The 16,908-nt window shown below is 35.7% G+C and overlaps 3 protein-coding genes across 3 annotated transcripts in view; 2 read left to right on the forward strand and 1 right to left on the reverse strand.

The window, feature by feature from the left end:
- The window catches only part of LOC133331211 (uncharacterized), a 32,488-nt gene extending 30,812 nt beyond the window's left edge, over window positions 1–1,676 (forward strand). The window contains exons 10-11 of the mRNA XM_061539613.1: window positions 1,148–1,485; window positions 1,562–1,676. Of these exons, the coding sequence (XP_061395597.1) occupies window positions 1,148–1,485; window positions 1,562–1,676 (453 nt within the window). The remainder of the gene's footprint in view (window positions 1–1,147; window positions 1,486–1,561) is intronic.
- Window positions 1,677–4,671: 2,995 nt separating this feature from the next.
- LOC133331213 (GDP-D-glucose phosphorylase 1) lies at window positions 4,672–5,945 on the forward strand. The gene is made up of 4 exons (XM_061539614.1): window positions 4,672–4,821; window positions 4,884–5,276; window positions 5,452–5,770; window positions 5,836–5,945. Exons 1-4 carry the CDS (start codon window positions 4,672–4,674, stop codon window positions 5,943–5,945), a joined length of 972 nt encoding a protein of 323 aa, XP_061395598.1.
- Window positions 5,946–5,979: 34 nt separating this feature from the next.
- LOC133331210 (queuine tRNA-ribosyltransferase accessory subunit 2) lies at window positions 5,980–9,678 on the reverse strand. The gene is made up of 4 exons (XM_061539612.1): window positions 9,568–9,678; window positions 8,662–9,494; window positions 6,288–6,413; window positions 5,980–6,220 (listed from the first exon to the last, which is right to left on the reverse strand). The coding sequence occupies exons 1-4, from the start codon at window positions 9,676–9,678 to the stop codon at window positions 6,028–6,030; spliced, it is 1,263 nt and encodes a 420-aa protein (XP_061395596.1). The 3' UTR covers window positions 5,980–6,027.
- Between the last annotated feature and the right edge of the window lie 7,230 nt (window positions 9,679–16,908).

Raw genomic sequence — 16,908 nt, forward strand, 5'->3', positions numbered from 1 at the left:
GCGGGCATGATAACTCCTCACTGGAACATCGGAATCCAAAAATTCCAACGGTGTTAGAAAGAGTACATGTCTGGCTCTCGTATGAACTAGGATTATTGACTTCGTTCCAAAATTAACAAAATGGCGGACCTTTGATTTTTTTTTGGAAAATCGCAGATTTTTTACCAAAAACCAAGTTAAAAAATAAAGAAGATCACCGATTGGCTTTATCCTAGTTCATCCGATAGCTATACACTCACAGAGAAACGTGTAAAAATTTCGAATCGATTGGGTTATTAGTTTTTGAGTTATCGTGCCCGCCATTCGCAAAAGAGAAAAACGCGTTTAAAGTTTGAGAAGCCCTTTAGCCGTCAGAGTTCTTGAGATTTTCACTTAAAATTTTGTAGGGACATTCTTGGGTTATTGTAGATTCGAATTAAATAAAAAAAATTACGCCGAGAATGGGGGGGTCCCCTTAATGATAAAAAAATTGGTATCTCGGGAGGATTGTGAAAATCGACCACTAGAGTTTTTTTTTACAAATAGAGAGCAGGACTTCTATGAGAGAGGCATTATGGAGTTACCTTTAAAATGACAACAGAACGGTGCATATTTCATAAAAAATATAATGGATTTATTTTTCCCCAACCTAATATCAAATTGCATCCAATTCGTTTATATATTTCATAGAATCGGACATGATTGTTTCGATGTGTTACGAACGGAATGACAACCTTATTAATATATCCTCTATAAAACGACCTATGCCTGCTTGAGGTCTATTCAAGAAAAAAGAAATCTGCCAATAAAAAAATTAAATAGGATTTGTTAATATTTGCTCACATAAAAAGTGTGCCACAAAATACATTTCATTATACAAAATTATTATTTTCGAAAACATTCAATTATTTCATCAACTAACAACAAAAAAAATCAAAACTCAATCAACCATAGTCACAACAATAGCAACAAGTTTGTAACCCAAACAACAACGAAAAAAATTGAAAACCGCAACAATCAATTCAATCAAAAGACTTGTAATTGAATTGTTGGTAAACAACACAAAAACCAAGAGGCCAAATAGATCAATTCGTTTTAAACCACAGATCCGCATCATGATTGTGACAAATTGTATTACACCTCTTTTGTTTTTTTTTTTTTTTTGTAGACCTATGGCCACCTCTTCCACCCGCCAGCCGCTGAAGCCCCCCACCACAAGGAGGAGAAACAAGATTTGAATAAAATTCCCGGAGTGCCAGGTGTTGACTATCCCGTTTATCACGAGGTACCCCATACCTCGTTCTCTTGTGCCCATGTTCCGGCCGTACCCGGTATGTATGCCAATGTTGAGACTGGCTGTCAAGCTTATCACGTCTGTCACGATGGTCGCGAAGGACATCAGGGAGCATCGTTTTTGTGTACCAACGGTACCATTTTTAATCAGAAAGAATTTGCCTGCGATTGGTGGTACAACGTGAAATGTGAAGAGGCTGTTAATTACTATCAGTAAGTCTGCCTGCAAGCATTGGATTGGATCATTTTGAATTGGAATTGATTTTGTTGTTGTCATTTTTCTTTTCAGTTTGAATGCTGATCCTGAACACAATCCGTATACACCAAAAAAGAAAATCATTGAAGAGGAACATTTGGCACCCGTTGATCCCCATCATGGTCATGGTTTTCTAATTCATGCTTAAATTCTGTAATCGAAATGAAGATGAGGGAATATACTATATCCTCTTGAATTTTGTTCTACTCTACATTGTTGTTATTTTTTGTTTCATCATGTCATTGTCAAAATTCAATTCACTTATTCATTACATTTTGCTGTAAATATATTTTTTTTTTCGAAAATCAATTCACTTCATTCATACAAGTATTTTATTGTAAATAGTTTTTGGAAAATAAAGGAAGTATTAGAAAACAATTAAATTGTGTCAAATATCCATTATAACAGAATTTTGAAGAAACGGCTGCAAAGTCCACCGTCCATAAAATGCTGTGTCAAGATGTATATATGGGCTATAGTTCGGTGCCCACAATAAACTATATAATTAGATGAGGAAAATTAGATGAATGCAACTCTGTTGTTGTTGCAACAAGTTCAGAAAATTCTTTCCTGAACATATTGATAGAAAAATAGAACAAGGAAATGGAAAATATATTAGTTAGGAATTAGGATTTGAATAGGGTAGCCGGAGAAATTGTGCCACTTTTATTGGCTTTAGCCATAAGTCTATGGGCAATAGACTTATAGGTTCGGGCGCACAATTGAATAAATGGTCAGACATGAAAGACACCTATTTAAGATTCCGGGGACAATCATCTCTTGATACGAATTGAGATTCCGGGGACAATCATCTCTTGATACGAATTGAGAACATTACTGTACCCGGATCTTAGTTTTGCCAGAATCGAACGTGTTTGCCTAAGAAGAAGCCGCTCGCTGTTCGAAATTGCAGGAGGATGTTGGAGTAGGACTTTAATACATCTGTGGCCATTTATGGCTTCGGAGATCGCCAATTGATGCACAGATTTCATTGCATTCGCTATCGACAATCTGTTGACGTCCGATGGAATGACGTCTTGGATGCCTTCACGGTGGCTCTGCCATCAATGTGTGATTGTTGGAATGATATCATGGCAGCAGGAACTGTCTAGTCAGCAACACATGTTGTTTGACTGATAGGATCCTGGTCTCCTCATGGTGGTAATCGAAGATAGTCATCGGGACAAAGCCGCTTGCAATTCGAAGTGAATTATTTTGTGTAGTTTCCAAGGATCGCCATTGTGTGTCGCTAAGGAAAGAAGTGCAGACTGGGACAGCATAATTAAGGATGGAACGACCAATGACCTTGTATGTCGTTACCATCGTTTCTCTATCCTTGCCCCAGGAGGCGTCAGCCAAAGCAACTCTGTAGTGATGTCTAATGCGATATGAACATCAGACGTATTTTATGATAAAACAAAGGAAATTTTTGAGATTTTAGGCTTTTTGGTAAAGAATACCATTTCGGGAATTTGACCTCAAGACCATTCTCTAGGACGAATTTTTATAGAATTTCCAAAACACCTTACGTATATCTGCTATTGAAGGAAGACATTTTGCTACTTAACGAGGGCCTGTGAATTTGAGTGCGGAATGGATAGAATCCAACCGCTAATCATTAAAAGCTCCTGCAATATCGAAAAATGTTGCCCAGGGGAAATTATCATGGCGGACATGCCCAAAAAATCTAAATCAAGTGACATTAATACTTGACAGCTGAGTTTTGTCGCTCGACTGCATCTCGACCGCTTTGCTCCTCCTCCAACTAGTCCAGTTAGTATAGGAGATATATGACGTAGACTAATAGTAGACAGACGATAAAATTCTTAATTCAAAAAGTTCAAATTTTTATGTTTTGTTAATGCACAAAATCAAACTGAATTTATCTGCAATTTCAATGGCAATGTTCTTGTCAAATTTATTTATATTTTGTGTAGGCAAATTTCCATTGGGGGCTAAGACTTGATAGGTCATAATCCCGAAAAATTCAAATATACAAACAATTGTTTTGAAGCAAAAAACTGTTTCGTAAATGAATTTCAATAAGTTGATATTTTGTGTAGGTCCACTAAGACTTGATAGGTCATTTCATATACGATGAATTTCGTCCATTCTTATAATTGCAGCTCGTGTTAGTTAAGCGAAGGCTTAACAAATCGCAATTTTGTAAAATTTTATTTTTATAATTGCAGCTCGTGTTAGTTAAGCGAAGGCTTAACAAATCGCAATGGAGAGAGTGTTAATTCGTTCACTGTTTTCTCAAAGACCTCAGGTGTTTTTAGGTCAAATAGACCAACGGTGCGGATACCAACACATTATATTGCTTGCAGGTAACATCCTGGCCTCTCATGAGGTGATCGATGCTCTTCACCTGGACACAACCCACTGCAATTCGGAGTCCATTACTTTGTGTCGTGTTTTTAAGGATATCCACTGTTTATCGCAAAGGAAGGAAGATTGGGACGACCGATTGACTTAGATGTCGTTACGAACGTTTCATTATCTTTGCCACAGGAGGTACCAACCAGAGTTTTTTCAGCATGTGGTTGATATAATTAGTCTGCGAGGAGAAATGAAGGAGGTTATTAAAAGGCTTCTTCCGAGACAATCACGTTCCATTCTGACACGACTAAGATCCGCATATAGAAATTTTCTTAATTCTTATTGAACCAAAATCCTTAATAGATGTCCTTCCTGCCAGCAAAGCTCTCCATCCTAACCGACTAATCCTCGTCCCATAGACTTCTGGAAAGTCAATAAAGGAAGCACACTTTCTCACACGAATTTTCCTTTATGATGTCAAAGAAAATAATAAAATCTAGAAGATTCTCGCAGTGTTGGAACAGACAGTTAATTTTTAAGATATATAATCTGTTGTCAATCTACTAAATATTTTGATAATGAAGCTACATATTTAAACGAAATTGTGGATGGACATACAAAAAGCATCGACTTTTGTTATCAGCATGTGTTTTTCCCACTGTGCATGTGTTTTCCCACTGTGTGGCGCTAAATGAGTTAAAAACATCTCCTAAAGTCAACCTATAAATCCCTAAAACATATGATTTTCTCTCTTGGATATAAACAAAAAACATTTGTTTGAATTGTGACCAAGAAAACAAAACCCAGGACCCCTCTTAGTAATGACCACCAGGAAAATTGCCCCAAAATCCTTGTTAAATGAATTAAAAGAAAAATGGCAACAATTACAAACGGTTCCCAATATCTTTGCCTATCGTCTAAATGTGACGGAGAGTAAAATTCTCCCAGGAGAATATGGTTTTTATTCTGAGGTAAGAAGGACTTAATAACCACACTTCCAATATTAAAAATTAACAATGAATTTCAATAATAGTTTAATCCCGAACGAACGGCCTTGCGTAGAGCACCACAAACAATTATATCCTTGGATCCGGTATTTAACGAAGAGAAATTCAATTTTAAGAAAATTAAACCCGAAGAATGTCTAATGAAGGTGGAGTATGAGGGCAGTAAGATTTCCATGATTATTAACAATAGCCCCTTGACACTATATCACACACTTATTTGCCCCGATGTTCATATGGGTTTACCGCAACGTATTTGTGAGAGAGCTCTACGATTTTGTGTTGCCTTCCTTGAGGATCTTATGGAAAACGATGAAAGGAATTTTCGTATTGGTTACAATAGTCCCGGAGCATTGGCATCGGTCAATCATTTGCACTTGCATTTAATGTACATTGAAAAGGACTTGTATATTGATCGGGTGGTAAGTTGAAATTTGAATTTATAATTTCAATAACAAAAAAAGGATATGTAGTTCAAAAACCGTGGTACATTTGTAACCATCCAAATTTAGCGGTTGTTAAATCCCATTTTGTCAAATTCACCATTATTTAACGAAAAAATACTAAACCTACGCTTGTTTTAATTTTCATTTTCAGAACCTAGAACTTCTCAGCCAACCAGATGTATTCCGTCTTGCACCCAATATGCCCACAGAGGCAATATGTTTTCAAATAAAACCCAGCGATTCCGATTCAGCAAAACTTAAAACAGTACAAAAATTAAATAAATTCCTACAATGGTTGTGTACAAATAATATGCCACATAATTTATTTTTAACACCGGAAAGAAATCCTCAGCACAAGGAAAAACCCTTAAAAATATTTGTTTTTGTACGACAAGAATATTGTATTGTTAAAAATCTCAATACCTATAATATAGGATTTTGTGAGCTGGCTGGATATGTACCAGTGGGCGGTAAGTGTAAAATCATAATATTTCAATAAATAAAATAAATTGTTTTTTTTTTCTGTTTTTTTTAGCAAAACAATTCTATGAACAATTGAACGAAAAGGAAATAATCCAAAAAATTAATCAAGAAACAGGCAGTGTTTTTAGTAAAATATATAATTATTTTATAAATGTCAATTAGTTATATTTATTCATACATACTATTTTAAGTATAAGTACAAAAATAGTAAAATTATTAGTGATGTTTTTTGTCATTCTTGTGGTTATGATTTACTTTCGGCAAATCCTTTACCCAGACCAGCTTTACTAATAACTTTAGTATTGGCAGTTATACGATATTCTATCACCTTGTCACCACCTTGATATTTCAGCAATTTTATTAAATTATCTAAACTATCGGCGGCTATGGTTTCGTGTATTTTCTTAAAGAATTGCATTAAATGATGTAAATTGTGGCTGTAAAATAAAAATAAAGAAAATTAATTTAAAGGAAAAAAATATGATAGATAATTATTGTACTTACATCATTAGTAGTATGGGTCCCAAAAGTTCCGACGTTTTATATAAATGATGAATATAGGCACGATTATGTTTTTGGCAAGCCAAACATAAACAATCCTTTAGTAAAGGTGTAAAGTCTTCTTTTAAGCTGTAATTTTATTTTTAGAATGTTTAATATACCCATATATATGTATATAATGATTTATTTTTATGGTTAATTAGAAAATGAAAATGCGAATTGTTATGAGACATGGAATGAAATATTTGAGATAAAAATCGATCTTGTGTTTAGAAAAGTTTGTGTCCCTTGTTATAGAAACGCATTCTACGAAATATTTATCGAATATCCCATAGAGTATATATTATTGGACAGAATAAAATTCTACATCGATTTACCAAAATAAATCTGTCTGTTAAAATAAAAATAGAGCTTCCAAAATTTTAGCTAGTGCTTTGCTACAACCCCATATAAAGTATCTTCAGATTTTATTTGAGTATGCTGGACTCATAATCATAAGATAGAGTGCATTCCGAAATAATAGTCACAGACCCTTTAGAATATATACAAATTGTTGATCAGAATAAAATTCTATGTCGATTTAGCCCTGTTGGAATGACGATAAAGATCGCAATAATTAAGATGGAAACCTGATATTGCACAGGTACTGCTAGCACATTTATGATGTTTGGTATTGAAAATGAGATATATCGGTTCACGTTTTGGTATAGCCCCTTAATTATTCCGTATTTTGGGGTTATCGCACACGGTTTTTAACCGAATTAGATGCAATTTAGTATTTTTGATTATCAATGTATAGCAAACCTCTCCAATAAAAATTATCAGCTCCCGGGTGATTTCCGACATAACAAATTTCACACTTCCGAGTGATATCAAGCGTTGGCTTGTCAACGGCACATTTCCAATTATTTAGCCACCATCACCAATTTCTTCCCGGAGAGCAATCCAAAATTATCCACTGCAAAGGCTACTGTGTCACTTTTCACTGGACGCTAGAAGTCAATTTAGAACTTGACATTTTCATTGAAGATAGGCGCATGGTCTTCGATAACCTCCTTTATTTAACCTCAATTAGAAGGTAAAAGCTAGGAATAATGTTATGAAAGCTTTGGTTGACACCTCCTGGGGCAAGCACAAAGAAATGTTAGTAACTACATAGAAGGTCATAGGTCGCCCGATTTAATTATGCTGCCCCAGACTGGACTTATTTCCTTAGCGATACACAATGGATATCCTTGCAAAGAACACAAAATAATGTGCAGATGACGAGCATCGATCGCCTCGTCATGAGGAGACCAGAATGATGTCGGTCAAGAAACAAAATGTGTTGTTCACTAGACAGTTCCTACTATCAGCCGTGTCATCACAAACATCGCTCAGTTAAGGCCGATCAACCTCCACGACACATGCATCAGGACTTTAGGTACTATTTTAAAGGCATTCAAGACACAATTTCATCAGATCGTCGATAGAGAACACTATGAAATCTATGCATCAATAGGGGGTCTCCGAAGCCATAAATGGCTAAAGATTTATTAAATCCTCAGTGAGAGCCTTCTTCCTTAGCAAACCCGTTCCATTTTGGAACAATTAAGGGCCGTATTTTGCAATATTCTCAATCCTCAATCGAATGGTTCCCGGAATCCTAAATTGCACAACCCTCGAGACACACATCACCTATTTAATTGTCCATACAACAACAAATTTACTTCGCATAGACTTATGGCTAAAGTCAATTTCTGTAATTTGGTACTCCAGGTTATTTGTTGGTAAAAAAACTTATTCGCTGAACTTATTTAATATAGGTCTGAAATTTTATCTTGTTATGTTCGAATATTTCTATCTAAACGCACTTCTCTCTCCAGGTTGTGAATATTCCTCCATAAGTTCTGGATTGTGGGAAGTCGATAGCATCCTAGATAAGATTTTGATAAGTTTATGTACGCTAACGAATTTTCCAAAGACTGCAAGTTTATCACATTGTTCCTACCTCTAATATAGCAAATATGGCTTAAGGCAAGTTTAGGGGCTCCACCCACATTGCCTTTGTGAAATTAGTAAAACGGCCGTTTTAACCAAGATATGCTCCGAACTTTCAAGGCCCATATCTCGGGAGGTATGCATTTCTCCCACATAAAATATATATCATTGCGATCAGAGTGGAGCATCTAAACTAGACTTGTTCCGCAAATATAAATGGATTGCGCAGAGGGAAACTTTTGAAATTTGAAATCGAAAAAATTTTAATTTTATAAGATTCTTGCTGATTTATCAAAAATCTACATTTTTCACTGAGATGATGACGGTCTACCAAAACTGAGATGCATGAGACAATAGAGAATGAATGAATTATGTACAAACGAATAACTTCACTTACCACTCATCGGTTACATCAATAAATGGTGTTTCACTACGATTTAACGTCTCCTCTTCCCAGCTAAACGATAAGGCCTTAAAGTTTACAGCAGCACAATAAGCATACGACGAATCGAAGATATCAACACCCATTTTTATTAATTCCAATACTAATAACGGTGTATATGCTCCTGGCAGCATTACAGGTTTACTATCCGCTTGCAGCTCATTGAGACAATGTGTCATTATGGGTAGTAATTGTTCAGAAGTCACCTCCGTTGCACTCAAACCATAATTATGGAAGCCTTCAAAAATATAACCACCACATACTTCGGCACCATTAGCCTTGGCATCTTTAATGGACTGCGACCGATTGAATTTATTATAACCACCAACAATCGGAACGAAGAGACAAGACTTTTTTAATATTTCCGATTTTGAATGTTGTTCATAACAAAATCGCATAAATATTTCCGTACGATCCACCGATTTTTGTATTCTCTTTTTGGCACTGTCAATATTTGTGTCGGCATCATTAAGACCTTGATAAATATCGGGTCGAAATGTTTCCACTAATTCAATATATTTCTCTGGACTTAATGTCTCTTTACCACGTCGTGTAAACAGTGGAACAATATCTTTGTCATTGGAGCCATTGGGCATTTTCTCACATGGATCACGTATCGTCAGCACCGTGGGATAATCTTTGAAACCAACAAAACTACTAACACCACCTTTATATACAGACAATGCCTCTTTCATGTGATCCATGGTAGCCAGGGACATTTGCAAAACGTGACAATCACTGGAAACATGATCGAATACTTCACGCGATAGATAAGGTATACTGCCACCCTAAAATGTGATAAAATATTTAATGTTAATACAGGAATCTATGGAAGCTTGTTATTCAAAAAAGTCCACTTACTTTTGTGGTCTGCAGAAGAAGTGGTGTCTTGAATTGTTTACCGGTTTCTTGTTGCACCAAATGACCCAACCGTCCAGAATTTTTACTCAAGTTTTCAATAACAAACTTCATGTTGCTTATAGAGTTCTTCTTAATCTATCTACTTATGTTGTTTTTTACAAAAACATGCGCTAATACTCAAAAAACATAAATTCTCTATGTGCAATTCCACCGCGTTTTTCTTCGAACAAATGAGCAAAGACTTTTTTTTTTTTTTTTTTCTCGGTTTATTCGTTACTTCTATCTTGTTGCTGTAGATAGAAGAATTATTTGGCCACAAAACGCCACACAAATGCTAGTTTGTTTTACAGCTGATAGTTGATGGAATCAAGAAATTCACCAAGGATGGATAGCTTGTTAAGGCCGTGAATACGGATAAATTCGTCAACTGTGGTAATATTGGAAAGTTCGTTGAATTGATCTCTTTCATTTTTGTATTTTGAACAAACAAATAAGATGTGAGATGGATTTTCATCAATGTTACAGAATTCACACAGTGAAGATGATCTGATATTCATTTTTGCCAATGTGTCAGGACAAAAACAGTGGCCGCTTAAAACTCTGTTCAGTTGTTTGCATTTAGTAGGTGAGCCAGTAAAGATGTGAAACCAAGTTTTTCTTAATACATGTGGAAACATTTTGTAGTAAAGCGAATTGCTGTTGGCTGCTTCATGTTGATATTCTCGGTCCCATTCTTTCCAAAGATTAGAATTGATCATTGCAATCGCATCAGCTATGGGCCAGGCCAAACTCCAGCGGGAACCGATCTCCTTTGCCCTTTTAGCTGCTTGATCGACCATTTCGTTAAGCCTGATGTTGGAGTGCCCAGGAATATAATGAAGCTCAACAAGCCCACCGAAGTCCGCAGCCAGTGACCAGACTCTGTGTACTAAATAATTCCGATGATTGCCAGATGATATTGATTGTAAAGCACTTAAACTATCCGAAAATATAGCCACTTGAAGAAAGTTGTTATTTATAGCAAACTCGAGTGCCTTAATAATTGCCATTAGTTCCGCGGACATAGAGGAAAGCGGTTTTTCATCATAAAACGCAAATACGGTTCCAGATCCTTTGTGAATGAATGCAGCGCCAGTCCAATTGTCCATTACCGAACCGTCAGTGAAGAGTACGTCAAAATTATTTTTTTCAACTTCAGAAAGTTTTTTGTTGAATAAAGATGATATGATTTCTTGATTGGCAGACGCTTTTTTGTTGACAGCTCCACAAAAAAAATCCGTGCGCACTGTGATGTTATTCTTGATGTCAAGTATCTTGGGCGATGGTTGAATATTAGTAAAAATATCCTTGTATTTTTCAAAAACTTTGTAAAGGCTGGTGGATAGAGGCTGCTTGGTTGACAAGAGCATTCTTTTAATAGGTAATTCCAATGCGAAAGATTTAACAAGTTCTTTTGCTGCAGAAAGTTCAAACCGCCATCTAGGAGGAAGCTCAGCAGCCAAATGATAAATAATTGGTATAGGTGTTGACCTAATAAGGCCCAACGATTTTCTTAAGTGAATGTTATAGCATTTTTTCACTTTATTCAAACAAGTTTTTCCTGAATTAGATAGAGCTGCTGAACCATATTCAATTTTGGATCTTACCACACTTTTGTATAAAGTCAGTGCTTTGACTGGATCGATGCCATAATTACATCCACTGAGCGTTCTTAAAAATTGACATTTACGGTTAACATCGACTAGGGTTTTTTCGAAGTGATGCTTGGCCGAATTGTTCGCATCAACGAACAAACCCAAGTATTTGATTCTTCGAACCTGGTTTACATGCGTACCATTACAATTTAATGTGAAATCGCGAGGTTTTCTATTAAAATGAATGACGTTGGTTTTTTCAGGATTAAAATGTAGATGAATAGTTGCACACTTCTGATGAAATTCCTCAACTTTTGATTGTAGAGTTGCTCGAGCTGTTTCAAAATCCTTATTATGACACACAATGAAAAAATCATCTGCGAATTGGAAAAGTTTGCAGTTCTCCGAGTTTATTCCGTGTAGATTTGCAGTGTATATATTAAAGAGAATAGGGCTAAGACTACTACCCTGAGCCAGACCATTCACAATTGTAATTTTCTTCCTTCCAAGGCAAAGAAATCTTCTTTTCAGAAAATTAAAAATCCATTCGACAATATGTTCATTGATATCAATCTCAAGCAATTTGCATGCCAAAACTTTAACATTTGTGCAATCGTATGCTTTTTCAACATCAAGACAGCAGCCAAGAACATGATGACCAGAAGACTTCAAAAGTTGAACGTAATTTATTAGATCGTTGATGCACATTGATGTTGAATGGCCAGGCCTGTATGCATAGGTTCTGCTGGGTAAAAAGTTGATACTGTCTATATGATTCTGAATATGAGTCTTGATTCCAGATTCTAAAATTTTCAGAGGAACACATAGCAAAGATATAGGTCTATAATTCTCTAATTTAGTTGGATCCTTGCCTTTCTTTGGAATTGGTGCTATTTTAATATATCTCCAACAATCGGGAATTGAACCTTTGGAAAAAATCTCTGCGATAACATAAAACAAGTTCCTTTTACTTTCTTCAGAGAGAGTGTTTATCAGGCGATATGAAATTTTATCTGGTCCTGCTGCCGAGTCCGGGTTTCGTGAATTGAGGAATCTCAAGAAGTCACTATAAGTAAAAATGGGGGTTGATTGGATGTTGTCTGAGCTGGTGATGATTGTGTAGCTACTATTGAAATTCGTAGTGATTGGTGATGTTGTAATTAAAGAATTGCTGAGATAGACTGATGATGACGGCGAGTTATTGTCAGAGTTGGTGTTAGAAAGATTAGGTACATGTTGTGTGTGGTCGCTGCTGCGAATGGTGTTTGATCTGCTATCAAGTACAGAAATTGAAGGCGATCTTATTGGGGTGTTGCTGTTACTCGTGTTGGAGAAAAAAGGTTCAGGTTCATTATCAGAGTTATTGTTACTATTTGTATGGCTGGCAATTATATTTAAGTATTTTTCCTGATTTTCTTCGGTCCATGATTGATTGATGTTTTTTTCCAGTTTATAATTTTTTAAATTTTTTGTAAGTTTCCAAAATTGACGAGAAGATGGCGCTGTAGATACCTGTTCAATAAAACTGCTGAAATTATCTTTTTTCTGTTTCTCAGTAGCTTTTTTAAGTTTATCTTCTGCCTCATAGAACAGTGTGAGATCCGTGAGGAGACGTGTTCTGTAATATTTGCTACGAGCTGCATTTCGTAACCTAAAAAGCCGTTCAATTTCATCAGACCACCATTTCTTGGGAGCATAATTATTTTCCGGCTGAATTTGAATTGTATTATTCTTAATTATTGATGCAACATCAGAGTTAAAACTTTCGATTGAATTGCCAATCCTTAATTGTGAGAGTTCTTCCAAGACTTTTTTGTGACGTATACGATACGATTTCTTAAATTTGATGGCAGACGGATGTAGTTCAATAATTATTGGAAGGTGGTTGCTGTTGGTCAATTTAGTATTAAGAACCTTCCACGATGGATTTTGGAGAAAATTTTTACAAAATGTGACATCAATTGCTGAGTTATAATCATTAAGTCGAAAAGTTGGATCTCCATTGTTAATACAAGAAAAATTATGAATCTCCATGCTATCCTCAAGTTGCCTTCCAGCAGCATCTGATGAGAGGTTGCCCCATAAGGTAGACTTGGCGTTAAAGTCACCACCAATGATAGTTGGAAGCGCCAAGTTTGATACTTCAGCAAGTAGGTTGTTGACAGATGATTCAAAGAATGTTGAAGGTGTGCTAGGAGAAAAATAGGCGACAATGAAAGTATAATTCTGTTGTAGATTGATTGTAGTAAGTCCCAGAATCTCAGCATCAGTAGTAAGGTTCAGAAGAGAAAACTTGATATGTTTTTTAATGTATACTCCTACTCCGCCGTAACCATCTGCTCTATTTTTGGAAGCGAAATTATAATTTAGAATGCTGCAAGAAGAGTTATCTTTAATCCATGTTTCGGTAAGGATAGCTATGTCAATATTATGGCGATTTAGAAACAGCTCCAGTAAATTTTTATTGTGAATATTATTTAAACTTTGTATATTTAATTGTAATATTTTCATAGTAAAAAATAAAAGAAATTGAAATTATGTGTTGATCCTTGTCGCGTCCAAGGTACTATCAAAAATCTTATCGTAATCCATTTGGAGTAATTTTTTTTCAATGTTAATACGTACATTGTTTAAGAAGTTGAAATGATCTGCAGACAGATTGTTGGATTCGGATAAAAAACCAGTGACTGTTTTTGAAGTTTCTTCTAGTAATTTTTCTAGTTCAGTAACTTTATTTTTTTCAGCTAGAAGCAGCGCACTACCATTAGGGGCCTGGTATACGGCATCTTCCTCTAATGCCAGACGACGTTGTTCTTCCAGCTTCCTAGCGTTCTCAGCTTCACGTTCACGATTTTTAAAATTTTTCGTTACACTCGAGTAAGATTGATTTGCGTGTACACACCTTGCAGATTCTTGGATATTTCTCGCTTGATTTAAATTCTGCAATTTATTATTCGTGGGCTTAATTGGTAGTGAGGGGAAATTCGTGGTGGTGTCATCATCCAGCAAATAATAACGATTTGAAAAGATTGTGGGATATTTTATTTTGGCTTCTGACACCGATAAATTTTCTAAGGTGGTGACCCTCTTTATGTTGAAAGCTTTAGTTCTTGCCTTGCATGCCCTATCAGTGGGGACATGGTCTCCATTACAATTAGGGCAACGTATTGGAGTCTGGCATGGTGCGGTATCTTCATGAACATGGTAGCATTTTTTACAATTCGGTTGTTTCTGCTTGCAATGTTTATTAACATGGTTGAATCTGTAACAACTATAGCATTGTGCGAATGGAATGTAGTTACGCACACGAAGATCAGCATAACCATAAATTTTAATAAACGTAGGTACAGTTAGTCCTTCAAATAGAATTTTTACTCGCATAGTGGGTACAAATTCATCTTTTTCCTTGCGCAAAACTCTAAAAATTTTTTTAATTGGAATTTCTGAGTAAATATTTTTATACAGCTCTTCAATTGAAATATCCTTATCAACTGGTGAGATTATACCCATTCTTGATACAAAATGGGAAAAAATGCGCGGTTGATAGCCAGCATCAACATGGCGCTGGTCTTTGACAAATTCATTGGCTGCTTTGGCATTCTTAAAAGTTATTTTTCCACGACCATAGCCTATTTTGGTTACAGCTAGAATATCACCATTATTTAATGAGTTCACGTATCTTGCTAATGCAAAAATACTGATGGGTTGTCTTTGTACACTGGCCGATAATTGGTCAATGTACACCATGTATGGTCCTGGGTGATTATTGTCATAATAGTACTCACTGGTTGCTGGAACTCGAGGGGCAAAAATGGCATCTCCGGTGGTTACTTCGGTGGGGGCTTCGTTGAGCTTTACTGTAGATGAAAGCAGAGAGCTATGTTGCTGGTCAGGTTTGGCTGGTGGTGTTGCAAAGATATGATCACTATTCTTTTCCTTTGATGTTGATCTTGATCGAGACCTTGACCGGTCAGATCTTTCCGTAGGAATTCGTTTGCTAGACGTCCTTAGAGGTGGTTTATTTGGCCTTTTATCAGGAGGCTGCGCCGGTGGGAGCTCCACTGGCTCATCCATTTTGGGGATATCAAACCCCTAGCACAAAATACACTTTGTTGTTTAAAATCAAGAAAAAAAGTTGTTTTGTTAAACTAATTTAACAGAAAAACTAATATTTAGAAGTGGTTTTTTCCAAATTGAAGTAACGGTAAAAATGCCACTGTCAAAAGCGTATCACTCAAGAAAATTAAACGCAGTTAAACGTGTTAGCGCATCGGCTTCTCTCGAACGAATGTTGCGGTATATTAAGCTTCACTTAACGTTTGACATTGCCGCCGTTGTCAAATCAATGTGGGCTTTAGTGTCATCACACTACTGTGAATGACATTGCCGTTAAACAGCTGTTTAAAGCGGTCTTTTTGTATGCAAATAAATAAAAATGGGAATTTTTTATTTTTTATAAATAAAATTAATAAAAAAGTATTGAAATGGAATAATGAAAATATTGCAGTCTTATACGATCTGTTTTAGCGATATATTAAGCTTCTCTTAACGTTTGATTTACATTGCCGCCGTTGTCAAATCAATGTGGGCGCTTTAGTGTCATCACACTATTGTGAATGATATTGCCGTAGAAGAATTGTTTAAACTGATCTTTTTATATGGAAATGAATAAAAATGACCAATTTTTTGTTTTTTATAAATAAAGTGGGCCACACACGTCAAACATGTGCGTTCGATCGGTGTGAAGCTCCTAGCCCACACACGTCAAACGGATCCACAAAACTTCATTTCGAATTTATTTTTGAAGCGTTAAGATGGACAGCGATAGCGATGACGGAAAAAAGGCCAAACATTTTTATTTAATTTAAATGTATTAAATACTTTTATTTCATTCCGGGAAAAACATTTTTATTTGCCAGACTGTAGAATATGCGTAAAAAAATATCAAAAAATCTTCCAAAACGTTTTTTTGCATATGTTTGATATTGTCCGCTGATGTGCACTCCACGAAATTTCGCAACAAATGAGAAAATATCCACACACCAGCCCACAGACGTCAAACATGTGCGCGTCGCACAACGAAAAATTAAAAATTTTTAATTTCTTTCGATCGGTGTGCGCACCGGCAAATCGGTGTGAACACCGTACCACACACGTCAAACATTGCTTCGATTCACACCGATCGAACGCACATGTTTGACGTGTGTGGGCCACTTAAAATAATCAAAAAAGGATTAAAATGGAATATTAAAAATATTTGTAAGCTTTTTACAATTTATATTGGCGTTATATCAAGCTTCTCTTTACGTTTGGTTGACATTGCCGCCGTTATCAAATCAATGTGGACTTTAGTGTCATTGAACTATTGTGAATGATATTGCCGTAGAAAAGCCGTTTAAAGTGGTCTTTTTGTATGGAAATGGATTAAAATGGGCAAATTTTTGATTTTTTATAAATAAAATAAAGAAATAGAATTATTTAGAATTAATATTATAAAAATTGCAGTCTTATACGATTTATTTTAGCGATATATCAAGCTTCTCTTTACATGGGGTTGCCATTTCCGCGCCAAATTAGTGAGGGCTTTAGTGTCATTGCACTATTGTGAATGATATTGCCGTAGAGGAGTTGTTTAAACTGGTCTTTTTTATATGGAAATGACAAAAATGGGTAAATTTTTGATTTTTAATAATAAAATAAAGAAATA

Source organism: Musca vetustissima, unplaced genomic scaffold (assembly GCF_032173495.1).
Source record: "Musca vetustissima isolate MV318-11 ecotype Yass unplaced genomic scaffold, APGP_CSIRO_Mvet_v1 utg42988, whole genome shotgun sequence".
Classification (NCBI taxonomy): Eukaryota; Metazoa; Arthropoda; class Insecta; order Diptera; family Muscidae; genus Musca; species Musca vetustissima.

Bases quoted from the DNA above. Each gene is read 5' to 3' on its own strand.
- LOC133331213 (XM_061539614.1), top strand. From the start codon at position 4,672: ATGACCACCAGGAAAATTGCCCCAAAATCCTTGTTAAATGAATTAAAA. The intron at 4,822-4,883 runs GTAAGAAGGACT...TTTCAATAATAG, and splicing joins AATATGGTTTTTATTCTGAG to TTTAATCCCGAACGAACGGC. The intron at 5,771-5,835 runs GTAAGTGTAAAA...TGTTTTTTTTAG, and splicing joins TGGATATGTACCAGTGGGCG to CAAAACAATTCTATGAACAA.
- LOC133331210 (XM_061539612.1), bottom strand. From the start codon at position 9,678: ATGAAGTTTGTTATTGAAAACTTGAGTAAAAATTCTGGACGGTTGGGT. The intron at 9,495-9,567 runs GTAAGTGGACTT...ATCACATTTTAG, and splicing joins TTCTTCTGCAGACCACAAAA to GGTGGCAGTATACCTTATCT. The intron at 6,221-6,287 runs GTAAGTACAATA...TTTATTTTACAG, and splicing joins GGACCCATACTACTAATGAT to CCACAATTTACATCATTTAA.